The sequence below is a fragment of the Phalaenopsis equestris genome, unplaced genomic scaffold (genome assembly GCF_001263595.1).
Source record: "Phalaenopsis equestris unplaced genomic scaffold, ASM126359v1 Scaffold000002, whole genome shotgun sequence".
In the NCBI taxonomy this organism is placed as follows: domain Eukaryota; kingdom Viridiplantae; phylum Streptophyta; class Magnoliopsida; order Asparagales; family Orchidaceae; genus Phalaenopsis; species Phalaenopsis equestris.
In genome coordinates this window covers 45,700,114-45,727,412 of record NW_018164444.1, presented here as the reverse complement: position 1 = coordinate 45,727,412, position 27,299 = coordinate 45,700,114, and the positions used below count along the sequence as shown (strand labels likewise).

At 32.9% G+C, this 27,299-nt stretch overlaps 2 protein-coding genes across 3 annotated transcripts; one reads left to right on the top strand and one right to left on the bottom strand.

Moving 5' to 3' along the window:
• The first annotated feature begins 1,112 nt into the window (after positions 1-1,112).
• On the top strand, positions 1,113-19,903 carry LOC110022643 (protein disulfide isomerase-like 2-3). Its single transcript, XM_020721694.1, has 9 exons — positions 1,113-1,290; positions 1,364-1,522; positions 2,536-2,649; positions 3,581-3,738; positions 17,000-17,099; positions 18,008-18,184; positions 18,265-18,410; positions 19,319-19,465; positions 19,549-19,903. The coding sequence occupies exons 1-9, from the start codon at positions 1,171-1,173 to the stop codon at positions 19,724-19,726; spliced, it is 1,299 nt and encodes a 432-aa protein (XP_020577353.1). The 5' UTR covers positions 1,113-1,170; the 3' UTR covers positions 19,727-19,903.
• Positions 13,914-27,244, bottom strand: LOC110022651 (probable tyrosine-protein phosphatase At1g05000). 2 transcript variants are annotated; one of them, XM_020721713.1, is made up of 6 exons: positions 27,037-27,244; positions 26,852-26,945; positions 23,054-23,111; positions 22,937-22,980; positions 22,189-22,412; positions 13,914-13,984 (listed from the first exon to the last, which is right to left on the bottom strand). In XM_020721713.1, the coding sequence occupies exons 1-5, from the start codon at positions 27,231-27,233 to the stop codon at positions 22,215-22,217; spliced, it is 591 nt and encodes a 196-aa protein (XP_020577372.1). In that variant the 5' UTR covers positions 27,234-27,244; the 3' UTR covers positions 13,914-13,984; positions 22,189-22,214. The 2 variants fall into 2 exon arrangements, with proteins under 2 accessions (XP_020577372.1, XP_020577363.1); XM_020721704.1 differs by lacking the exon at positions 13,914-13,984 and having other exon boundaries at positions 22,098-22,412.
• Positions 27,245-27,299: the final 55 nt, after the last annotated feature.

The window sequence follows — 27,299 nt, the reverse complement described above, 5'->3', positions numbered from 1 at the left end:
GAAATTATATTCTATTTAAATGATGCTAAAATTATTGTATGGAAAACCCATAAGGGACATAAATCAAGGGATATGACTTAACTAAAATAATTCATGATATAAATAAGATTTCAAATCCTTGCTCTTTCTCTCAATTTAAAAAAGATGATGTTATTATGGAACTCTATCTTGGCCTTCTATATAGTTAAAGCAAAAAATGTTGGAGGAATGGTGAATGATTATAACAATGGTCCACTGATTGATGATGCTAAGTAGATGTCAATATCATCAATAATAAGTAGTCAACAAAGTGATGGTGAAGACAATGATGATCGAGTAATAGTGGTTGGTGATGATGATTATCAGCCTTGAACATTTGGTAGATGTTTTAGAGTTCATTAAATCTCCAAATTCTATTTATTGTACTTCATGGCCTTTTCCTATAAACATTGAAAATCCTTTTTATAACTTTATGGGCGGGGGTTTGATATTTTGATGAATTTAGTTAAATCTCCAAACACTATATTAAATGATTTATGTTGATTCTCTTGGGCAAAAAAAATTCTTATGACATGTAAATGTTTTAATACCATTAAAGTTATATGATCATATAGGCTTGTTAGATTTTATTATAACTTTCAAAGATAATTCCGCTCTTCTCATAATGCTATAAGAATTTGAGCTATGTTTTAAATATTTAATTTAAGTCTATCTGAACTCGAACCATAACAAAATTTAGTGATTGAGATTGTTTCATCCAAACGTCCAATTCAACCATAATATATTTTTAAAATTGACGTTCAAATGATACTGAATTTATCTCTCAAATGTAAAATTTAAAATATTAAATTTTTACATAATAATCATTTAAAATATTAGATAGATGTAATATTTTAAGTGTCCAAATTTTAAATATTATATTTTAATAAATTTGAACGATTAATATAATATATTTAATATTTTCGATGATTAAGATGTAAAATTCTCTTAAATATTACATTAAATTTTGACATACGTAAATCAAATTTGAAGGTAAAAAAGAATTTCGGGACAGTAGTCTTAAGACGTGTCAAAACCTGATTGGTCCACACACGTGTCCTTTTCAATTTTATCGCCTTCCCGACCCTCCCGACTCTCCCGACTCTCAGCGAATTCTCCGAGGAAGAAGTGTCCGAAACCCCCCGAGAAGAAATGCGGACGGCTCTCGTCGTCTTCCTCCTATTCCTCGCTTATTTCGGCTCCCCGACCGCCGCCCTCTACTCCGCCTCCTCCCCCGTCCTCCAATTGACTCCCTCCAACTTCAAATCTAAGGTACCATTTACTCCCCTCTTTCTCTCTTTCACTATCTTCATCACTGATCTTCTGAAATTCGTACATGTACCAGGTTCTAAACTCCAATGGTGTTGTTTTGGTGGAGTTCTTCGCGCCGTGGTGCGGACACTGCCAAGCCTTGACACCCATATGGGAAAAGGCCGCTGCCGTACTAAAAGGTGTCGTCTCTGTTGCTGCCCTAGATGCGGATGCGCACAAATCTCTTGCGCAGGTTCATATTCAATGTTAAGATAATTATAATTGATGGTTTAAACTTCAAACATTAAGCTGAATTGGTCTGTTTTTTGCATTATCAGTCATGTTTGGAGATGTAATTTATATTGATTATTGTAATTCAGAGATCTTCTTTTGTTTAGCGATATTATTACTTTTAACCATACTCATCTTGTTGTGGAAGAGTGTGGTGATACAATGCTTTTGAGCTTAAGTTTTACATTTATCCGTTAAAATTTGGTGTAGATTTTGTTGCTAAAATAACGATTCAAGCACTTGAAGAGTTCTTATTTGTCGCGTCAAATTTATAGGTTTTATGACTGTTCCAATTGGAAAATTCTTGTTCTACTGAAAATCTGAAAGTATATTAGTCTGAAGATGAAGCTTGCTATCATGAAATGCATGAATTTGTTTGACTGATGATACTCTCGAAATTTTAATTATTTTATAATTAGCATAACATCAGCCATGCTGAGCGCTACTTAATTTCTTTTTTATTAATTACTTTCATGCGAGTATAGAGTTTCGAATTGTAGATTTCTCTTTGGGTCTAATGGCCTTCCTAATGAAAGAAGAAGGATGACCTACCTAATGAAATGAAAAACACGAGCTGGAATATGTTTACGTGAGGTTGATCAGTTTTAAATGTGATTCAATAAAGTTTTTGTAACTCCACAAATATGTAATACAAATAGGGTCAAAAAAAGGTTTTATATGATTTAGCTAGATTAAAAATAAAGACTTGATATAAATTACAAGTGACCAAGAAGCTAACAGATGAATGGCAAAATAATATTCTATGTAAACTTGATTCTCTTTGATCACCTGTGTGCCAATGTGCCATCAATATGAACTCTTTTATGAAGTTTCTTTATGATGCAATACCTTGGGTGAAATAATAATTTTTTTTAAGAGCTTGTTTCAATGCACACTTTTCCTGGTTTAAATTGCCAGTTTTTGATATTTCAAGACATCCTTATTGACCATATTTATTTATTTAATTTTATATAGGAATATGGAATTAAAGGATTTCCTACAATAAAGGTATTTGCACCTGGTAAACCTCCAGTAGATTACCAGGGAGCAAGGGATGTTAAGCCTATTGCAGAATTTGCTCTTCAACAGGTTTGTTTAAGTTCATTTTTTTAAAATATGTTTTTTGCATCATTGCTTTTGGTATGCAATTTTTTTTCATTATCATTGAAAGCATCATCGAGTGCCAATTGTTTCTCTTTTCTCTTTCAGGCTACATATGAAATAAAAAGTTTAAATTAGGAATTTTTGTTATCTTTTATTGATTTGGATATCTCTCATTGTGTTGTTGCAACGATGTAGTGGATAATAACTACTATTAACATGGGATTATTTTATAGGGTCAATTACATACAAAGCTTCCAAAACATTGCTATTTACGAACGTAGACATTTCTTTCAACCATTTTTTAAATTATCACTCAAATATCAAAATTCATGATAAAACCCCAAACCATATTTTTCATTTTTATCGACTCATGGTTTGATCATGGCTCGCGCAGATACATCGGGTCGGTAGTTCAAAAATATCACATGAGTGCTAGATTTTGTAAATAGCAATGTTTCGGGTGCTCTGTATGTAATTATATATATTTTTTATTCAATTAAGAGATAATGAAAATTCGAGGGTATTTTGGGCTCTTTTGATATGCTTTTCTAATGTTTGAAGCTCATTGGAAAAGGCATTGAAGGGAAACCAGCCGCAGGTAATCAAACTATGACATATCTGGAAAAGTCAATAAGTGTGTTGAAATAGTTAAATAGGGGATGACTATACTTCTTGGATTTTGCCATGAGTTTTGATACAGGCATCTAAAATGCTTATGGGAGTTTCTTCTAAGTATTTATGTAGAATATTATTCCTGGAATAGATCTATGTATGACCGCAAAATCATATTTTTACAGCAACCTGTATGTACTGATTACTCATATGATGGATGTGGTTGATTCTCTACTTCACATTAGACATCTTCTAATGTCTTTTTTATGTTATTATAAAAGCGAGATGCTGTTTTAATGCACAGATTAAGGCTCTCCTAAAGGAACGGTTAAATGGCAAGTCTACGAGTGGTTCAGGTGAAAAATCTGAACCAAGTGCCTCGATAGAACTGACATCTCAAAATTTTGATAAAGAGGTTATTAAGAGCAAGGAACTGTGGATTGTAAAATTCTTTGCACCTTGGTACGTAGCTCTACCAGTAAACCTTATATTGATCTACATGAATATAAATTTACCTGGGTTCAGTTTATATGGATACTTTTGAGATTCTTTGAATATTCTCAACCAAATGCTAACCGACTATAGTTAGTTCCACTGTGAGGCGATGTGTCCCTTTTATTTATAGTTTCATTTTATATGTAACATACTTATACTGGTCAGTAGCTTGACAAGAAAGCACAGAAAGATAAATCCAAAATTTAAAGGCTCTCCTAAAGGAACGGTTAAGGCTCTCCTAAAGGAACGGTTAAATGCACAGGTTAAGGCTCTCCTAAAGGAACGGTTAAATGGCAAGTCTACGAGTGGTTCAGGTGAAAAATCTGAACCAAGTGCCTCGATAGAACTGACATCTCAAAATTTTGATAAAGAGGTTATTAAGAGCAAGGAACTGTGGATTGTAAAATTCTTTGCACCTTGGTACGTAGCTCTACCAGTAAACCTTATATTGATCTACATGAATATAAATTTACCTGGGTTCAGTTTATGTTGATACTTTTGAGATTCTTTGAATATTCTCAACCAAATGCTAACCGACTATAGTTAGTTCCACTGTGAGGCGATGTGTCCCTTTTATTTATAGTTTCATTTTATATGTAACATACTTATACTGGTCAGTAGCTTGACAAGAAAGCACAGAAAGATAAATCCAAAATTTAAAGGCTCTCCTAAAGGAACGGTTAAGGCTCTCCTAAAGGAACGGTTAAATGGCAAGTCTACGAGTGGTTCAGGTGAAAAATCTGAACCAAGTGCCTCGATAGAACTGACATCTCAAAATTTTGATAAAGAGGTTATTAAGAGCAAGGAACTGTGGATTGTAAAATTCTTTGCACCTTGGTACGTAGCTCTACCAGTAAACCTTATATTGATCTACATGAATATAAATTTACCTGGGTTCAGTTTATATGGATACTTTTGAGATTCTTTGAATATTCTCAACCAAATGCTAACCGACTATAGTTAGTTCCACTGTGAGGCGAACCATTTCCCTTTTATTTATAATTTCATTTCATATGTAACAGACTTATGCTGGTAATGTTGCATTATTTTTTAATTTTTTTCCATTATAGTTTGATAATGCTTTATTAACTATAAGCTGTCATTCTATTTATTGCTTGTTTTAAATCTTGGATTTATCTTTCTGTGCTTTCTTGTCAAGCTACTGACCAGTATAAGTATGTTACATATAAAATGAAACCGCTTTTAAGTATATTCATGGCAAAGTCTTATTAACACTGATTGTTTTGGGGTCTAAGATTTCTAATGTAAGTTCAACAAATAATTTAGTTCTAGATGCAACCAAAAAACAAAACAAACATGCAATTTTTAATAGTATTTAACAACTATTTTCCATTTTTTGCGAAGTAAAAAAAATTATAAAACTCTTTCATGTTAAAATATTTATTGTTTCGTACTAGATATTAATAACACGAACAAAGTTAAACATTATAAAGAGACTCATTAAAGAAGCCAACGTTGGGAGATAGACGCAATTCGAGCTATCTGGGAAGCAAAAGGACTTGCGACGCACATTCATCTCTGTCTATAGCCAATGATGGGATCACGACATACAGAGTTTGCGCTTTTTGGAGTTCCGCGCGATGCCAAAAATTTGTTTTGAACCCGCATATAGGAATTCTGGGATTGCGGAGTCCAAAGTTATGTGCGATATGTAGGAGTTATGGTCCGACCCACATACAAGAATTCATGATTGTGCGTTTATGGAGTTTCACAAGACGTATGCTTCAAACCAACATGCAAAGATTTCAGAGTCGTAGCGTCTAGAATTCCATGCAGCGTGAAGGAGTTCCACGATGAAGGTCGAACCGCGTGTAGAGTTTCTCGCGATTGAGATAGCTAAGGAATCAAACGAGATTGCTGCATAAGGGAGTTTCAAAATCGTCCATGAGTAATGACAACTAAAAATGTAGATGTTTTAGAGGAAAAACTCGTAAAAGAGGTCAGTCAAATTAAATGTAGAATAGAGGAGCATTTTTTAGCATTGGAGGGAAAGTTAGAGGGTAGATTCTCAGCCCTAAAAGAAATGACACAGAAGATTGTAGATTCCTACACAAACCTTTCGCTGCTTGCATTGGGATCAAGCGACGTCTGGAACTAATGCAAGCTACAAGAATCAGAAGAATTCGCATGCCATCAGGTAACGTTGATGTCTCAGTCTGGAACTAATGCAAGCTACAAGAATCAGTAGAATTCGCATGCCATCAGGTAACGTTGATGTCTCAGGTGGATTTGGAGCTGTAGGATCAGGCGAAGGAATGAAAATAATACTCAAACGAATGCTTTTAAATTCAAATGTAGACCTCTATAATTCAAGTTTTGGTGAACTCTTTCTCTTTTTTTATTCACAAAAAAGATATCAACATAAAGCAGACGATAAAGTCAATCCTCTTGTAAATGTCCAATAAGAGCATCCAGATATTTGCTTAAGATCAATCCCTGATGTAATCCAACTAAAATAGGAAAATACTTGGTCAATCCTCCTCTTGTTCGAACACGACAACTCTAGTATACATATATTTAATGACTTGACTATAAGTCATATCAACACCATTCTTTTCTAGAATTCTCTAAAGTACTTCTATTGGAACCTTATTGTAAGTTTTTTCTAGATCAATAAGATTCATATCTAGATCCTCCTTACTCTCTTTGTACTTCTCCTATCAAAACTCTCAATAAATGTATGGCTTCTATAGTGGACTCGCCCGACATAAATCCAAATTGATTATGAGAAATCTTTGCATCATGTCTTAACTTATGTTCAATTACTCTCTGCCATAATTTTAATTTATGACACATTTATTTAATTTCTCTATAATTTGCACACTCTTGTGCATGTCTTTTGTTTTTAAAAATGAGGACCAAAATACTCTTCCTCCATATTTAGACTTCTTTTTAATTTTTAAAATAATATTAAAGAGTTTAGTAAGTCAAGAAACTATCAAATCTCTTGAATATTTTCTCACTTTAAATGGGATATCATCAGATCTTATTGATTTTTCACCATTGGTTTTTTGAAAACCTCCTCAACTTTCTTTTTACTAAAGTCACGGTAAAAATAAAAAAGTTTTATTATTATTAACGATATTAAGATTACTAAAGTTGATCGTATTTTTAGAAAATTCATTGAAAAATTATCAAAGCATTTCACACACCTATGTTGATTATCTTCTTCTAAGAAAAAACACTTTTTGATTTTCATCTTTAATACACTTTATTTGAATTAAATTTTTACTTTTCATTTGTTTGTTTGACTAGTTTATACATAGGGTCGTTAAGTTTCCAATTTCGAGCCAAGCTGGGGTTGGCTCAAAATCTTCTCAAAAAAATTTGTTCCAAAAATTTGGCTCGTAGTTTGGCTCTTTTGTCTTGATCCGATCTCGATCAGAGCCAAAATTTGAATAAATTTTCAAGTCATTAACGATCTTCGAGCTAAATTTGCTAAATTTACCTCCCTAACATCAGTAGGCTTGTTAATGATTCAATTTCAAGCTGAGTTTGAGTCTGTTCAAAATCAGTTCGAAAAACATTTCGATTCAAAATTATTGCTCATAGCTTGGCTCATTTATTTCGATCCAAACTAAAATTCAAATCCGTTTTCGAGCGATTAACGATATTCGAGCTAAATCCATAGCTCTATTTATACATATATTTTTCACCCTCTTAGACTCTCTACAGGCTATCTTATATTTTTGCCCGTTCTCTAAACTTTTACATTTAAACTAATTTTTATAATAAAATTTATTATATTTTATCTTTTCTTCCACTTCACCTAAACTATTTTTATTTATAAAAAAAATTTCTTTTGATCATGCAAGCACATCTTTTGTCATTTGTTTTATAGTGTTTGTTACTTTATCCCACATAGAATTAGCTTCTTCATGACATCTCAAATCTTAAAATTTTGAAATTTACTCGTAAAAATAATTTTATTTTATTTTTAGGTGCCCTCTGTTAATTCTATGACAATGTTTTATTGTATTTTTTTCTTTCAACTCCTCATCTTAAAATTCAGAACTAATAATCGACATTGAATACTTAAATTTACACTTTGAATGACCTTATTATCTTGATATTTTCGACGATCTCTTGTTCTCATAAGAAAATAATTAGTTTGTGTTTTATTAGATCTATTCTTATAAGTAATAATATGTTGATCTCCTTTTTTTAATTAAAATATTATCAATAACAAAATTATAAATTAAAGTAATATCTAATATGGTTCTACATTCTTTATCAATCACTCCAAAAACGTAGCCACCATGAATATTTCTAAAATGTTCTATCACTCTACAAACATGCCATTTAAATCTTCTTCAATGAAATTTTTTTCTTCAAAATGTATCATTTGTATTAATTCTTTTAGATCATTTCAATTTTTTTTAGCCAATATCTAAACCTACTTCATAGAATCAAAGAGCTTATAAATTTTATGTTATATAGTTATAGTATAAAACAATCCCTAAGGGTTCTTTTAAGTAAATTATTCCAATGACTAGAGTGGAATCCCAATGCTAAAAGTAGTCGCTGCCGTAGCAATGCTTGTAGAATTGGGGATGTGGAGCGTGGTCGCATTCGGATGGGCTTGTTGCACTTTATCTTTTGTATACATGGAATGCCAATATTAGTAATTTTACTTGATTTGTATTACTTCTTACAACTTAATAAACACAAAATGATTGTATAATATATTTTATAGAAAAAAATTTTAAACATTATAATGAATTTAACTGAATTAAAATTTGGGCTTTATTACGTTTCTATAGGTCAATTACTTATTTAATACAATTTAAGCATTATTAAGCCTCATTAGGAATGTTTAACAGAATTACTAGATGAATTTGATTTGTAATGTTTGCCAGATTATTGATGAGGTTTATAATTTAAAAATGTTTTGAATCATATTTAATAGGAAATATTACATACATCACAATTATTATGTATTTACATATCTAACACTTAAAGTTTGATATTTATATTTATAACACTGTTTATGATTGAAAGGATGTATTTCACTTTTAAAATATAAATAATAGTTGTATTTTTTATGTGATGTCAAAGATTTGAGTGATATGTATGTAAATATGAAATTTTAGGCCTTAGATATGTGAATATATAGATAATGAAATATATAAGAATTGTGTGGTATGTTTTTAAATGTCCCCACTTTAATATATATGACTATGCTACATCAAGTTGGTTTTAAGCTTAGTGTATGTTAAGCTTTCACCAAAACCCATCACATGCAATTATATTAAATGACACGTCACATGCCATAGATTTCTTAATATACCTTGAAATATTGGAATTGACTTTATCATGCCATCAGGTCACCATTAGGTATTGAAAACATGTCGAGGCTTGTATTGAGACCCATGCCACTTCCAATCTTATAACATTTAAACAAAAGATTTGTATCTACAATATGTGCTTGTTATTATAAAAGTAAGTTCATCACATTAATGAGCTTATGGGATCAACAATTTGTCCTTTATGTTGTGAAGCTTATGTTGGCTTGCTACATGGATTTCGGCACAGAGTGATATGTCCCCTAAATAAATGCACAGTCGAATAATTTAAAAACACTTATGGTAAGAAAAAAAAAAATTATGCTAGTTTTGAGGATTAGTTCCACATAAATACATGCAACTAGAGTTTGGTTGATGATTGTATAATCATAAATGTCATGCGATTTATAAATATTTCAACCAACATTAATGCTTGAATATTATGCTTGATATAACGTGAAAGCTTTTAGTGATGCTGTTAAATGCTAATATCCATGGTTGTAATGATTTGTGCTCCCTTTGATGCACCACTTTTTGATACTACTATAAGGCGGTCTAAATAGGTCACTTATCATCTCAATCATAAAATATTAGTATTTAATAGTATATTAAAAAATATTCATGTTATATTATACAAAATATTCAGCCATTAATGTTAGTTAAAATTTCTATAAACTTCTTGACGTTTATGAATATTCAAGTGTTAATCAAACTTGATGCATGTATTTAAGGGTGCTAATTTTCCGCACTTATGTTTTTTTTATCCTTTTGTCATACTCTCATCAGGGGGAGCCATCCTTTTGCACCTCAACCTATGTAGCAAGCAATCAAAAAAAGTTTTTTTATCAATAAAATGAGCTTATTTTGTTAACACATTTTGTTACTTAATGAATACTACGGATAGAGGAAAAAAAATATCAAATGGATTTATCTCTGATTTCAAAGGTACTAAAAAAGTTAGCATTATGTCTCTTCGGTTTTCTTTTTTTGAAATGAGAATTTAAGGATAAAGTGCTGTAAAAAATGAGTTTGATTAGATCTTGGCGATAGATTGTTAATGCAGTTGGGCTAAGGTGGGTTTGGTGCACAAAATAATTAAAAATAATACATTTATCCCCCAAGAGAAGCCTCACTTTTTGTTGGGATCAAAGATTGTTCACTAAAGTTTGATGTAACAGAAATAGTAGATAAAGTAGAGGTCACATGAAAACAAGACATACCACGAATTTTTTATTCCAAATTGTTAAATTTCTTAGGTTTACGGACAGGATAACAAATCAGAAGAATGGATCATACTTACATGTTATGTACCTCAAAAGAGCTTGTTATGTGTTATTCCCCTCTCTCCCTTACATCCTTTTTTTCCCCTGTGCTCTTTCCTTTTTTCCATTCGATTCTATGGCCTGTAACTTGTCTGATCGAGTTCATTCAGTGTTTTTTTTAGTGAAAGAGCATTATTCGGCTCCTTATGCATTTATCACAAAAAAAGAGTTACAAGAAAGAGGGAAAGGACCTAAAACACTCCTAATACAACACACTCAAAAAGACAAAAAAAAAAAAAAAACTAAAAAACTAAAGGTCCTCTTCTCCAAAAAAGGAAAATATAGAAAATAAAAGACAAAACACAATACAAAAATAAAAGCTAACAAACAATATCTTTCAAAGCTAAATCCATCAGAATAGGAGGGACACACTTAGAAATCATAGCGCCATGCATCTTCAAGCCAGCTTTAGCCGCCCAATGGGCAACCATATTTCCTTCTCTCCTAATATGAGACCACTTGATAATCAAATTTTTGGAAAGTGCAAAAATCTTCTTCATATGAATATTGATGCTCCAATGACGATCAATCTGCAATTGACAACACTCCCAAAGAATCAAAGACTCAGTTTCAATAATAATGTATTTCCAACCAAACTTCACAGCCACTTGTATGACAAAAATTAATGCATCAGTTTCAGTCACAAGAGGTGATGTAGAGAAAGCACCAGCCGAAAACCAACAAATAATAGAGCCCAAAAAATTTCTACAAAAACCTACTACACTAGCAAATACGGGATTCCAACAGCCATCAATATTAATTTTTATAAAGGGTGCCCCCGGTTTATTCCACGTTACAGCAGAAACGTTCGTGGTATGCACAGAAAAAGGAATAGCCTACTTCTGTAGTAAAGCTACCATATTATTCGACAGCTTCTTATTAAGAGGCAGTAAATTCAAACCTTTATATAGATAAGTAATCACCATATTAACAGTACGATGCACATTAGGAGTAATATTGTTGAATTTCCCCTTGTTTCTAGCAATCCAAACAAACCAAATAATCACAGCTGGTATAGTAGTAAAGAAATCATGGCCAAGTAATTTCCAAGCGTTGAAAATATCAGCAACAATGTTATAATGAATCAAATTCTTGTTTAATTGCAACTTCATAAGAACCTCATTCTAGATATCAGTAGAAAACTAACATTTAATAAACATGTGTTCAATGGATTCTTCATTATTTCTACACAAAACACAACATGAAGGCAACCTCAAACCTTTCATTTTAAGTATATAATCACTAGGAATGATATTATGTAAAACTTTCCAAACAAAGAAGGAGATGGAAGATTTAACCCAAGGAGTCCAATTCCATTTAAGATTCAATCTCTGAAAATCTTGGAAGGAGCTAGCAAAACATTTGGCATAAGAATCATCCAATTTGCCTTTAATCTCAGGCACATCAGACTTACTTTGATCAATAAGAATGGAAGATATAAAAATAGCATCATCATAATGAACCTTCTTCAAAAGTTCACGTAAGCACCAATGGTTATCATACCAAAGGTTTTTAATTTTGACATGAATATCCTCAGGACCACCATAAAAGCCAGCTAAAACACCTTTTCCTATTTAATCATCATACCATAAAGAACAATCTCCTTTACCAATGTCCCAACGCATCAATTCTTCAGTACTTTTAGCAACCTTAAGCATCTCACGCCAAATAAAGGAATCCTTGGTATTATAGGTAATAGACATATGATTCTTATTAAAGCAGTATTTGGCATGCATTAAAGAAGCCCAAATGGAATTATTGTGACGGAATCGATACCATAATTTCATATAGTTGATCTTAATCGAATCAGTTAAACTTCTCAACCCAAGTCCACCTTTCTCAGTAGGTTTACAAAGCTTATTCCAGCTCTTCCAATGAATTTTTGTGTGACCTCTGCCTTCCCAAAGAAATTTATTAAGAAGATTTTCAATCTTTTTAATAATACCGGAAGACATATTCATAACTTGAAGAGTATAAAGTGAGAGAGACGTAAGCACACTTTTAAGAAGAGTAACTCTTCCTCCAAACGAAAGAAACTTATTTTCCCATGATAAAATCATAAGCTTGATTTTATCAAACATATTCATAAAAAGAGTATTTTTCTTCCTGCCCTTATCCAAATGAAAACCCAAATAAGACAAAGGGAAAGAAGCCTTGTTACAACCAGTATAGTCCATAATCTAATTCTTATTAGCACCATTTATACTCTTGGAGCAATAAAAAGAACATTTAGAAGTATTAAAGAGCAAGCCAGAGATATTCTGAAATTTTAAAATCTCATCACAAACTTTTTTTATGGATCTTTTGTTTGCATTGGTAAATATAATTAAATCATCAGCAAAACACAAATGAGAAATACTCATTTTGACTTTATGGATATAATTCAAACTAGGATAACAAGTAAATAAGCCATTCAAGCATCTTGATAAGTAGTCAAAAACAATAATGAAGAGATATGGTGAGAGAGGATCTCTCTGTTTGATACCTTTAGAAGCTTTGAAATATCCATGCTTATTACCATTAATAAGAATAAAATAATAGTTGTTATTGAGGATTCTATATATAACCTTGCAGAAGGCATTATTAAAGCCAATAGCTTGAAGGATATCTATAATGGATTCCCAACGAATAGTGTCAAAAGCTTTTTTAATATCCATTTTGAATATTATATTCCCTCCTCTGCTCTTTTTATCAATATCCAAGAGAAGCTTTTGAACAATAAGAGCATTATCACAAATATTCCTCATTTTCATAAAAGCAGACTGATTCATGCTAATAATATCATTAAGAATTGGTTGAAGCCTTTTTACCATAATTTTTGATATAATCTTGGACAGAACCGTATTCAAACTAATAGGTTGAAAAACATCCGAAGTAGTAGCATCACGCACCTTAGGCATCAACACAATATCAGAGGATTTAAAATATTTCGGCAAATTTTTACCTCGAAAAAAGTCTTGAATAGTATCCACAATTTTTTTATGAATAATGTCCCAACTGTATTTATAGAACTCAGCAGTGAAACCATCAGGACCAACCGCTTTGCCGGTCTCCATATGGTCAATAGTCTCTTTCAATCTCTTTGATTTCTGAACAGCTAGGAATACAAGTAAGCAAGGAAGTATTAATCCTACTTCCATCATTATAAAGATTACAATCAATAGGATCAAGAGTACCACCATTGCTATTGAAAGCATTAGAAAAGTACTGAACTTCTTTATTAGCAATTTCAACCAAATTATGAAGAACAATACCATCTGCATTTAACAATTCTAGAAATCAGATTAGCATTATGACGGCTCTTAATACAAGAATGGCAAAATGCAGTGTTCCTGTCGCCATTCATGAAATTATCCTTAGCAGCTTTTTGAGCGTAAAAACTTTCCTCCATATTAATAACTTCTGTCAACTGTTTCTGTCCCTGAAATAAAACATTCCAATCAATAATATTATTAGCATAATCAGTTTCCAAACCTTCAACCTTTTCTTCTAGAGCCTCTTTATTTCTTTGAAGGTGCTCAAAAACTTTCCAATTCCATTTCTTAAGAGCTTTGACAAGATTTTTATGCAACCAAAGCTTATGACCTGCAAAGCCAAACACATCCACCTTCCAATTATCTTTCAGAAACTGTTTGAAACTAACATGATGAATCCATATGTTATAAAAACAAAATTGATAATGATTAATATAAGAACTGTTTCTTATTTTTAAAAGAATAGGAGCATGATCAGAAGCATCGATAGCTAAATGAGTAACGATATAAAGAGAAAATTTATTGATCCAATTAGTATTGACAACATATCCATTAAGCCTTTCGAAAACTTTCCCTCTATACCAAGTAAATGGGTTTCCATTAAAACCCAAATCATAGAGCCCCGCATCCATAAGAGTAGCATTGAAATCATCTATCAGCTTAAAATTAGGATTGCTGCTTCTTTTCTTCTCAATAGCAGAAGAAATAATATTGAAATCACCTCCCATAAGCCAATCCTCACCATAAGGATTTAAAGATTTTATCAAATTCCAAAGTTCAGAAAGTGCTTGTCTAGTGCAACCCGCATAAATAATAGACAAAAGAAAATAATCCTGAGCATAATGAATACGAATATGCAAGATCTGAGAGTGATTGATAAGAATGTCAATCTTTAAAAAACCTTTCTAGAAAAACTAAATTTTGTTATTAATATTTGCAAAAGATTTGAAAGCACCAAATCTTTTCTACCAAACCTTTTCATATAAACTTCGTTATTCACCGCAACAACCATAGGCTCCAGAATGCTCAGAAAATTTAAATTATAGGTACGATTAAGAAGTCTATTAGAAGCATTTGATTTCGCAATGCCTCTAATATTCCAAAATAATGTGTTAAACTTCATCGATAACAATCTTTCCTCTGTTAGATCTACTAACAATAGCCATTTCAGGCTTATCAGCTTCTTTTCCTTGTAAATGAGCATGTAAAGCCTCAGGATTAACATAACTCAGTTCCCTGCATCCTTTAAACTTCTTTTTCCTGGATGATCTCTGGATCATCCAATCCTCTTCTAATTCCAAACGAGTAAGAGCACGACCTTCATCAGTAAATGCAAAATCAATTGTTTATCTACTTGCAATTTCCCAGAATGAGAATGAGAACCATTACAATTATCTTTCCCCATCCCATTAAGAACCAAAATTCCTGCATCAACAATATTTTTCGAAATAGTAGCAGAAGGAGGAAGATCATTCGCAAGAATCAAAGAATTATCTACTAATTTGGGAACAATATCAGTGTTCGAAGATCCCATATCAACATTAGTATTCGCATCTGATATAGAGAATTCATTAATATTTAAAGAATGTAAAGAAACAATTGTATCTGCCTTGTGAAATCGGTTATTCTCAGGGGATTTGGTTTTCACATTCAATTCATTTTGATTTTTACCACTACTGTTTTTATATTTCCGTAATTCAAAATGAACATTGTAACAATGAGAAATGAGATATCCAAACATTTTGCATTTCGTGCAGCAATGTGGGACAAATTCCATCTCAGTTTTCTGCCAATACCCATCATTCGAATTCCCCATCCAAATAGAGTCGTGGAAAACAAAAGTAACATCGCGCTCAACCAATATTCTAGCCATTGAAGGCCTAGACAAATTACTCGTAGCCAAATCCATTTTCAATGGTTTACCAAAAATCGATCCCAAAGAATAAAGACTTTCAGATTAAAAAAATGAAGTTTCAACCTCAGAAATCGTATCCAGACATGCACAATAGGGGCCAAGCACATTAGGGGGTCTCTTCTTTAGGGTTGAAACCAGGGGTTCATTTAAGAAGCTTCAGATAACACTTCTCATTGGTCAAAATTTTTTTTTTTGCAAAAAGAGGTATAATCCTCTGAGCACATTAGGGGGTCTCTTCTGTAGGGTTGAAACCAGGGGTCCATTTAAGAAGCTTCAAATAACACTTCTCATTGGTCAAATTTTTTTTTTTGCAAAAAGAGGTATAATCCTCTTCTAATTGCAATTTAATCATTAGGTTTCGATTATCAATCAAACCCAGATTTCATCCCCCCATAAAATGTAAATCAGAAAAGAACTTCCAAATAACCTCCAATTTAGGATGAGCAAAATCAAATTTAACGATTAAAGTATACTTTAAAGGCTCAGTCAGGATTCCTGTATCTTCATCAAAAAAAAGAAGTACAGGTTTACCGTTCTTATGGAAAGCTTTTGGAAGCAAACCCACATTAGGGTTCTCAGTAAGTTGGCTATGAAAATCCGCAGATAAACGCACTTCTCCCACACCATAATGTTTACCTAAAACCACATCTTTGAACGACACCCGAAGCCATGGTTTAAAGCTGGATAGAGAAAATCCAGGCCAAACTTCCGAAAACAAAGAAAACCTAAGAATGAAATCGACGAGAAATCAAGTCGCTCGAAGAAAGCTCCAAGAAGCCATCCTTCTTTTCAAAAAGTTACTCCCTTATTTTTTGTACCGGTGCTTATCAGATGGATCTAACGCCGGCGGAAGCAGCAGGGAGGCGATGATGGATTGGACAACCTAATCCCTCCTCGATCGCCGCCCCTCCGGGGTAGCCGTGGTGACCATCAACCGGACAGAAACCCTAAACTCCCTGACGCGACCGATGTTGGTCGATCTGGCGAGGATCTTCAGAAGCCTCGACGGCGATTGTGGCAACGGAGTTTTTGATACAAACTGGTACCAGTTTATGAGTTGATGGATGAGTTTTTAATGGTTTCTTAACTCTTCTTTGGTTTACCCATGTTTATAATAGATTGATTCACGAGGCCTTTTATGAACTTCATTTGCAAACAATAATATTCTCCAATTAATACCACAAGAGTTTTATTATTGCCTATCATTATTGCTGCAAAACTGAAGCAAGATGAAATTTGGAATAAAAAAGGGCCCTAATCCATAGCATCTAATCCAATTCATATTACTTTTGTAGTTGGTGCCTATAATCACAGTACAATTTGACCTGCATTAAAATTTTTTTTTTCAGCTTTCATCTTTGTAACAAGCCCTTGTGCTTCCTATCTGATAAACTCTTTTAAATTTTATATTTATTCCTTTTCTTTGTTCAGGTGTGGGCATTGCAAAAAGCTTGCACCAGAATGGAAGAAAGCAGCAAATAACTTGAAGGGGAAGGTTAAATTTGGCCATGTTGATTGTGATGCAGAGAAGGTACCCCAATTTTCCTACTATTACCAACAGTTTTTGAAGAAGTCATGACCTCAGCTTAATTATGGTCGTGTTCTTTGCCGTATTATGCATATTATTAGGATTGAGTGAGCTTAAATTGAATAACAGACTGAGATATTCTACTTTATGTATTATAATGGAGTTTCAACCACTTGTGTCAGTGGTAGGACTTTAAATGTGTTCTTCCTTTGATTCTTTATTCAAAAGCATGATTTCAATACTGTAAATGTTGCGTTCAGTATGCATTCCATCTGCCATTTTTTTTCGGATGGAAATTTCCAGCTCATGCTTCATTCTTTAGTTTGTTATGGATCTTCACAATATTGCTGGTTTCATAAACTACATAATATAGGATTTATGTCATGACTTTTTCGACAAAAATTTTATGTTGGCTATCGATTATCTAACACAACCTTTCACTTATCACATCCAGAACATGAGGCCCGGCTAAGGCAGTGTTAAACTACATAATAAAGAAAAAAAATATTCACTCCTCACCTATAATAACCATGTCAATATTTCAACTAGCATGTTGTTCTGATTGTTTTATGGCTTTTCATTTCACATTTTTAGCAACTGCTGATTGAACATAGATTCTATTTGGCCCTGTTTGGGCTCACTTTTATTTTTTATTTATATTTTGTTTTGTTTATGTTTTGTTTTGAGTTGAACATGTTTGATTGTGATAGCTGTTTTTAAAAACACCAAAATATCATTTAGGTTTTTTGAGTTTTTTTTAAAACATGGCAATTTCTTTTTAGAAATAATAAAACTAAAAAAAATAACAACAAAAAACAAAAGTGATGCCAAAATGGACTCTTAGGTTCTGAATACTAAAGCTGACCAGCACATTTTTTTTAAAGTCCCTATTCTAACATTCAAGGTAACAGTCCTTGATGAGCAGATTTAACGTACAAGGATTCCCTACAATTCTGGTATTTGGGGCTGACAAAGAAAGCCCATTCCCCTACGAAGGTGCTAGAGCTGCTCCAGCAATCGAATCTTTTGCATTAGAGCAGCTGGAAACCAATGTATCTCCTCCCGAAGTATTAGAGTTATCTGGCCCTGTAAGATTTCATTTTCGCGGTCTTCTCTCAAATAAAGCTTGTTCTTTCATGCATTTGACGTTTTGTTCTTTCGTGGGTAGGATGTGATGGAGGAAAAATGTGCGACAGCTGCTATATGTTTTGTGGCTTTCCTTCCAGACATCTTGGATTCGAAGGCAGAGGGAAGAAACAAGTACCTTGACCTCCTGTTATCAGTTGCTGAGAAGTTTAAAAGAAGCCCATACAGGTAAAGTTTACCTGCAATATCATTATTAATCTGTATCATCATCCACAACTTTAGCTTTTTCCCAATTATTTGGTTTTGTTTTTATGAACGTCATTCCCTATTCGTTTCTGTTTAGTTTTGCTTCTTGATGTGTGAAAGTTATTTTAGATAATTTTTTTTTGCGAACTTTTTATTTTATTTTTAATGTGCTTCAGTTGGTTTTGTAAATTTTTATGTTAATTTAATGTATCATCTACCCTCTATCTTATGTTTAATTGTCACTTATGTTAACTAAATGCTACTGCTACAATTACACTTTAACATTAATTTGCAATTTATGGCTGAATTATTGTATTTTGGTGAAGACTATGTAAGAAATTGATTAATTAGTCTATTTGAAAATTTACTTACTTTAAAATTTTTAAATTAACTGTCTTTTTATTTTTTAGTTCATCCCTTTAAAGTTTTTTTTCCTTAATTTTTTTATACTCTATATTCATATTTCCAGAACAATGACATTATAATGAAAAAACTTGTTTCGAGTCAGTGAACTATTTCATTTGTTGAGCTCTAAAATTTGCATCAGGATGTCTTCACACACTTTTCATTCGAACTCGTTTAGAATTGTGTCAGGATGTCTTCACTAATGAAAACTCCTTTAACGGACTTATCATTCTAATTCTCTATGTGATGTGAAGTTCCTAACTATATTCTCTCAAAAAAAAGGTGTCTATTGTACAATATGTATCATAAAATTTAAAAATAAAGAAATAAATAAAAATAAAAATAGCGAAGTCATTAAATCTTCTTGTTAGCTTTTGTTTCACTAGAACTTCATATCTTCTAATCAGGCTTCAGAACAATATGTGATTTCTTACCCAAAAATATATGATCAGCACATTTATTAAACTATTTGTTCTCATGCACAGCTATGTTTGGGCTGCTGCTGGGAAACAGCCTGATCTTGAGCAACAGGTTGGTGTGGGTGGCTATGGCTACCCAGCTTTGGTCGCCCTTAACGTTAAAAAAGGCGTATATGCCCCTCTTCGAAGTGCTTTTCAGCTCAACCAGATCAAGTAAAGCTTCTCCCTTCTCAGTTTATTAGAATTCATCCTATTATCGATGGCAGAGAAACTGACATGAAGTTCATATTTTACAGTGAGTTTGTGAAGGAAGCAGGGCAAGGTGGTAAGGGCAACTTACCCCTGGAGAAAGTTCCCTCCATCGTTCAAACAGAACCATGGGATGGTAAAGATGGAGAGGTCATTGAAGAGGATGAGTTCTCCCTTGAAGATCTGATGGACGACAATGCTGCCGCTTCTAAAGATGAATTGTGACCGACACAGAGTATCGTGGCCAACTTTTAAAAATTATGTGAGTTCTTCTATTTTTATTGCTTGTTCTTGCTACAAGAGTCTGTTTTGGAGGCTAAGAAGCGGAAATTTTCTTAAAAAGGGGAGCATATCATGGGGGTAGACATATTATTGATCCTTCATAAACTAATTGTTTAATAATCACTTTGTGCAGGCTTTTCTTAAAAAGGGGAGCATAGCATGGGGGTAGAGATATTATTGATCCTTCATAAACTAATTGTTTAATAATCACTTTGTGCATTTAAAGTGATGATCTTTCTCTGATTAGTTAGTTTGATTAATGAGAACCGAATTTGGTCGGTCGGTTTTATTGTTCCTACTTCATGTTCGTGGGTAATTTGCTTAATCCATTGAAAGTGGGTTCATAATTTCGGGCGATGTTGGAAGAGATTCCTTTAAATTGACTGATGATTTCTTAGGAATTTAAAATGGTTAAAATTAAAAATGTAAGAATTGGCAATCATGTCCAAAATTGTAGTTGCCAGGCAGGCTATAATAACAATAGGCGCAGGCCTCCCTTTGGAGGCGTCAATAGCTGAGCTCTCAGGATAATTCATAAGAAAGAGCAAGTTTTTGGGACAACTCAATTTGTGCACTTCCCGTGAAAAACTGAACTTGATCAATGCTAATCACAAAATGATAATAATAAAGTTGATCTCCCAATGGAGGTCGTTGCGAGCCCAGCTTATAAAAGGTGAGTTTTTATGACGGACCAGTGTATTAAATATTTTACATTTTATATGTAAGTGATTTTTATTAGTTCTCTTAAATATTTATTATATTTATTATTTTATTATAACATTAATTTAAATTAATATTTATTCTCTCATTCATGCTAAAAAAGCCCGCTTGAATTAATAGAATTAAGTTCAGTTAGAGTGACTCAAGGTTGACTCGACTCTAGACTCGTTAACTGCCCCATTTGTCCGGGTGGCACATCGTTTGGTGATGAGGAAAAATTATTATATCTGGATTTCAGACGTAGAGATATGTCCGAAGTCTAATGAAATTACGCAACGTGGAGGTGACAAAAAAATAAAAAAAGTTTGTTTTAGCTCAGAGGAAAATATTCTCCGTATTATTTTGCGTTATTCAAGTATTATTGTGGTGGTATTAATATGTTATTATATTCCTGATTTTATAATAATACAATAACATATCAGTATCACAACAATTACACCTGAATAACGTGAAATAATTCAGGAGAATATTCCCGCGTGTTACCGGGCCGGATCAACTCCATGTGGAGATGATTCATTAGACTCTGAACTTATCTCTATGTCCAGAGCCTGGATGAATAATTTTTCGGTGATGAGAGAATCAAATTAGTCATCTTTCTTAAATTATCACAGCGATGCACGGTAACAAGGCCTTTTGCTACAATTCAATAAATCTCTTTGCTGGCTAACTGGTTATTCTCTCTTAAATGTTATATTTGTTTAAACTGGAGAATTTTGGCATCATCATCTTATTGTTCACTGTATGGATCTGATGCGGTTGACCGGTTCCGTGTTACCGGGCCGGATCAACTTCATGTGAAGATGATTCATTAGACTCTAAACTTATCTCTATGTCCAGAGCCTGGATGAATAAGTTTTCAGTGATGAGAATCAAATTAATCATCTTTCTTAAATTATCACAGCGTTGCACGGTAACAAGGCCTTTTGCTACAATTCAATAAATCTCTTTGCTGGCTAACTGGTTATTCTCTCTTAAATGTTATATTTGTTTAAACTGGAGAATTTTGGCATCATCATCTTATTGTTCACTGTATGGATCTGATGCGGCTGACCGGTTAATTGGTCCTCCAACCCTGATTTCAACTAAAATGTGAGATGTTCTCAAATTTCTAAATAAATATTAGTATATTATTTAAATTATATTAAAATAATATTAATATTTATTTTTAAACCTCTCCTTTAAAGTTCAATATCCATAATAATAACCACCCTTAAATTAAGTTATTAGTACTTAGGATGAAGCTTGAAACATCTCGCATTTAAATTATTTTCTCTACAATTATATTTTTAAATAGAAAATTTAACTTCAAACCCTCCAAAAACATGGTCCAAAGTCATAGCCACATTTTAACACAAAAATGAACCAAAGTATAAACTCTCCCAAATTACATTAATTTTCCTTTTCTTATATATTGGCCCAATACTTGAGGCAGAACAAGCAATCTTTCTTAAACACCCTCAATTAATTCAAACCATTCCTCACACTATATAATATGCATTCACAACTCAAAAAGGGAAAAGAATCTGCAAAGGATCTCATAAAATAACTAAGCACTTTTCAGTTCTTCTCCAAAGTTAATAAAAAAGAACATAAAATAACTAAGCAGACTTTTCAGTTCTTCTCCAAAGTTAATAAAAAAGAAATAAAGAAAAGGTTCTTCTGAACATTAATAAAAGTAAAGCTACCTTCAACTGGTAAGGAGACAACCTCTTCAGGCAACTGCTGAACTTTTCAGAAGGCCAAATTGAGGTGACAGATGCTTCAAGGTGGTAATATCAAACAGCTCCATGAATCTCTGATCAGAAACTCTCGCCTTTGCCGCAGCAAAGCTCTGGTATTCATCGAATACTGAAGATAAGCACCATTTTTGAAGCTTCCTTAAACAGCCGACGACACAGCCAGTGCGATGCTGGCCAAGAAAATGCAAAAAAGTTGGTAAAACTTTGATCAAGTTTGTACAAAATCCAGTATTAAGGGTGCAGCTGAGCCGAACTAACTAGTGTGCCGGATCAGGCTTAACTTGGTAAGTATCTCCTGGACTGGCTCGACTCATTAGCCCCTGAGCCAGCTCGATTAAAAAAAATTAATATAAAATATACCTTCAAAATATATTAAAGTTCAAAATTTTATCATTAAATTATTATAAATATTTTAAAAATGATATTTTGTATTTATGTCAAGTGATTTCTTATTATTTATCTCCTAATTATTCATTCTATTTACATTTTATTATAAATATTACTTGAATTGATATTATTTTCTCTTTCATAATAAACAAACTGGTTCCTGAGTTGGCTCAAAGCTCAAATTTAGGCTCAAGCTCGATTAATTAATTAAGTTCAAGCTCAAACTCGACCCGGCTCGTTTGCACCCCAAATCCGGTATTGAAGTAGGGAAAATCTGTGAAGGGTTTTTGGTTTTCACCCAGAGTACCTTGCCTCTATTGCAATGGATGAGTAGAGGGTGATTGCTAACGTCTGTGTAAAAAAAACAAGTTAGTATATATCATTGAACAAAGTTTAAGAAGCTAATTGTGCGCGTTTTTAATACCAAGAACAATTTTGAGAGCCTCCCGAATCATTTCTTCTGGGATGTTCACAAACGGTTCCTACAAGAAAGTTTCAGATTTAGCATTTTGATCATATAGCCTTCTAAATTGGATAAAATAAATCATTTTTTTTTATCAAGGGTGCAGCTGTATGTTTAAGTAGCAAAAAGATTGCTGAGGCAAAGTCAAAGAGTTGACTCGAATAAATTCACATGCTCCATTGAATGAAATGCATGATTGGGGTCCGAATAACCTCATCATTATGAAATTTTATATTAGAGCATCATGGAAGCCCAAATAAAATATAGAATGACGTTAACCAGTTGATATATAAGTCTTCCTCATTTGCGTACTCCCAACCAAGACCTATATAAAATGTTTATAACCGTACCAAATGGAACAAGAAAGTAAGAAAATTTTGATAACTAACCCTAATTTAGGATTTCAAAAAAAAGTAAAGTGCCAAAATATATCCCAACAGTTTATAAAAATGTCAAAATAGTGATTAATTTAAAATTTAGTGCTAACAGCCTTCCATGGGGACTATTTCAGCCCAAATTTAAAGAGTTTGAAGACCGTTTTGGCAGTTCTATAAACTCTAAAACTAAGAGGGTTGTTTTGGCATTTTACTCATTTGGAAAAGATGCATGAAATACAAGGAGTTGTAAAGCAAAAAAAAAAAAAAAAGCTTTCTAGTAGCGCCAATGGCAAAAGGATTGACTGATACTATACAAATAAGGAAGATTTACCTACATGCCACTCAATTCCTATGTATTTACATCTCAACTTCAATTTTTGCATACACACCATATCTATGCATGAGAAGATGAATCACTTCTCAAAAGTTAAAATGATGACATATCTCAACTTCAATTTTTGCATACACACCTTATCTGTGCATGAGAAAATGAATCACTTCTCAAAAGTTAAAATGATGACATATTTATGTGATGTGAATGATTTGGGAGGCACAAATATAAGAAATAGAGTTTAGGTGTTAGATATCTAAATACAAAGGAATTTGGTGGTACGCATGTAAATGCCGTATAAATAATTATGAATGGCCTATTATGGACGATATTTCCCGACTCTGATTATGTTCTCACAAAACAAGAGCAATAATGAAATATAAAAGCAGTATGAATTGTGGTATCTATATGAACAAGCATTAAATCTAAATGCAGTAATTCTTCTTAGCTGGAAAAGGTAATATGACAGATATAATCATCATTATTAGCCTTTTTTCATCTATCAATATTTTTATTCATTAATGTTGAGTGGAGCATGGCATGTTAATTTAAACTTGTGCAAATCAAGTTACACTACAAATCTTTTTTTTTTCATATTTTTTGCCCACCCCTTTATCTTCCTATATATAGAACATAGTTGATTAATTACAATGTATAGAATTCTGAGTTTCCACGACATTCTTCCAACACATTGCGTTTCTAAACATAATTCTTCATTTGAACCACTAAACCTTAACATTAGAAATTATATCCTAGTATATGTCATGACAAATAAAAGAGAACAAAAATGATTGGGAGAACAGATTCAAAGAGTTCATCGTAAATTTGGTAATAGCTTTACATTTATATTTTTTTTGACATTTTGCATTACAAAACAATTAGTAAAATATATAACACCTCCGTACAGAGTACCTTAATATATTGCTCAAATTATTTATTACGTTGCAAAATTAAGAATTGAATTTACAATATGACCCACATGAGAAACTAAGTTTTTCTTCTCGAATGTAACATTTGCATGTTTTCATAGTAAAACACGGCACAAAGAATCATGTAAATTGGCATGCTATCAAATGATTAAATGATTATTTTATTCATGAGTATGTGAAATTTGAATGCATTTCTTAGTAGATGAGCACACATCATGTCCATAGTGGAGTGCATTCTAACTAAATATATCCTTCTTGGTAACTTCTTCATGGAAGCACGTCTAAAGCAGATTCTTAGTCATGATGACTCAGTGACACGTGTGAAATAGTATTCTTCCATCTATATTGATGCTATTGGACATACTTCTTCTTTATTCATCACCTAACATCTAAAAGTCAGAATCATCAGTATTATACATCACCAAAATTTGAAATTTGCTTATTATGGTCAACATAGGTGGCAGAGGTCCCGAATTAGAAACTACTTACGAGTCCACCAAATATACAAATACAGTGTTAATGTAAACATATGAATACATAGAACGTATTTGATATAGTATACTTATATATTACATCAACATATATATATATATATATATTTTAGGTAAATTGTGGCTTACTGATTTTTTTTGTTTGTAATGTTTTTTGTTTAATTCCTTTGATTAGTTTCAATTTTCTTTTAGTCTCATCTAAATTCAAATTTCACCATTTTGACCATAAAACATCATGTTTAATGAGGATTAAACTTATAAGCACAAGTGCTACTTCTTAGCTAACACAGACAGCCAACCTAGCATATGGAATCACTATATGATCACATGTTCCACCATTAGTTCACTCCACAATTTTAATACATTATACCCATTTCCTATCACGATTCAAAACGTGAAAATTACGTTCAAAGTTAAAATATAGAATATGTTTCGCTCCAAACTAATCGACAAAAACAAAAAAAAATGATAAGAATTCAATCAAAATGGGTAGCTTAGACCCACATCTCTTCATTCTTCTTTAATACTCTCCCATTTAAAAAATTTCAAAATCTTATTTTGTCATCAATGAAGGACTACATTCATTAAAATTTCGCCACCCCCAAACTATGGCGCAATTTCAAACGCAGGCTAGAATTCCAAAATAGAGCTAGCTAGTGCCACCAAAAAAAAAAAAAAAAGTCCTCACTTAGTGGAAGCTCACGTACGCTAAAATTCATTATGTTGGATCCATAGGTGTTCATGGAAGAAATACCAAAACCTTATTAGAAAATGAATCAAGCCCAAGGCACGATAAAAATAGAGAGAAACAAGATATCAATGAGAATATTAGGAAACAAATTTACAAAGAACTTGGCTAAACTCTTTAGACCTAAAATGGCAAGGTCCTAAGATTTTTGTAGAGAATGGTATCGAGATTTAATGTGCAAATTTCATATGCCTACTCTCGATTAGTAACCCGTATTTATTAGCAAATACCAAGATTGATAATCCAAAATTGGCAACATAACACAAAATACATAAAAAATGCAGAAGGTAAAACTGTGACAAACGAATTGAGCACCGGCAAGTTTCTTCTGACCACAACCTTTAATCGGTTAGTGAATACTCTTCGTGAGTTGATGAGTTCGTTGGTGAGTAATCCTAGTTAATAAGCCAGCCTATTGGCCTGGTACTAAGGGTCAAGTTAGAGTTGACTCTTAAGAGATTTATTCAAATTCAATTTTTTGGTGGCTGAAAACTTTAAGCGACATTTGAATATACAAGTTATAGATAACTCAATCGTCTTCTCAATGAACAGCTTCTAGAACCTAATTTAGGTCTTCATCATGATTTTATTAACTTGAACCAGTTGAATATGAGCCTACACATTGAAGGCTATAATAAAAGAAAGCATGCGCCAAGCCTTATCCCTAATAGAAAAAACAAAAGTATATGCTATCTTAAGCTATCTTTCAGCCAGATTTCCTTTTAATTTCCATACCGAAGCATCATTTTTAGCTTAAATAACTACTACCACTACTACTAAATCCAGCCTAAGAAATATAACCACCAATCCAAACATTAAAACACTAACAAGAAGTTAACAATCAGATCATTTAACAATCTCAGAAAACCTCCCCATCAATTACCTTATGACCCTCAATTCCAAACTGGAAAAGCCTGATTCCATTGGCCTCCAAGAACTCCAAGTTCGCCTCCGGATACGGCTCAGGGCACAAATAACTGAAATTACCAATTCAATCCATTAAACAAACAGAAACTAGAAATTAACAGCATACAAAGATTGCGAAAAAGAAAAGAACAAAACACTCACACGACGGAGCGAAGCCGGAGATTTTGGAGGAAACTGAAATTTACAGCCTCCGGAAACCCCGACCGGAAAACTCCGGCTTCCACAACCGCAAAGTTGAGCGGCCGCGACGCTTCCCCCTCCACGTCGCCGGCGATGCAGCCATTGGCCACTCCGCCGGGCAGCTCCTCCGCTCTTCTTTTGTTCGACGTCTGCCCCATTTCATAGAAGAGAGAAGAAGCGGGCTTTCCAGTTTGCAGCCTTCCCTGTATTTAAATAACAAAAAA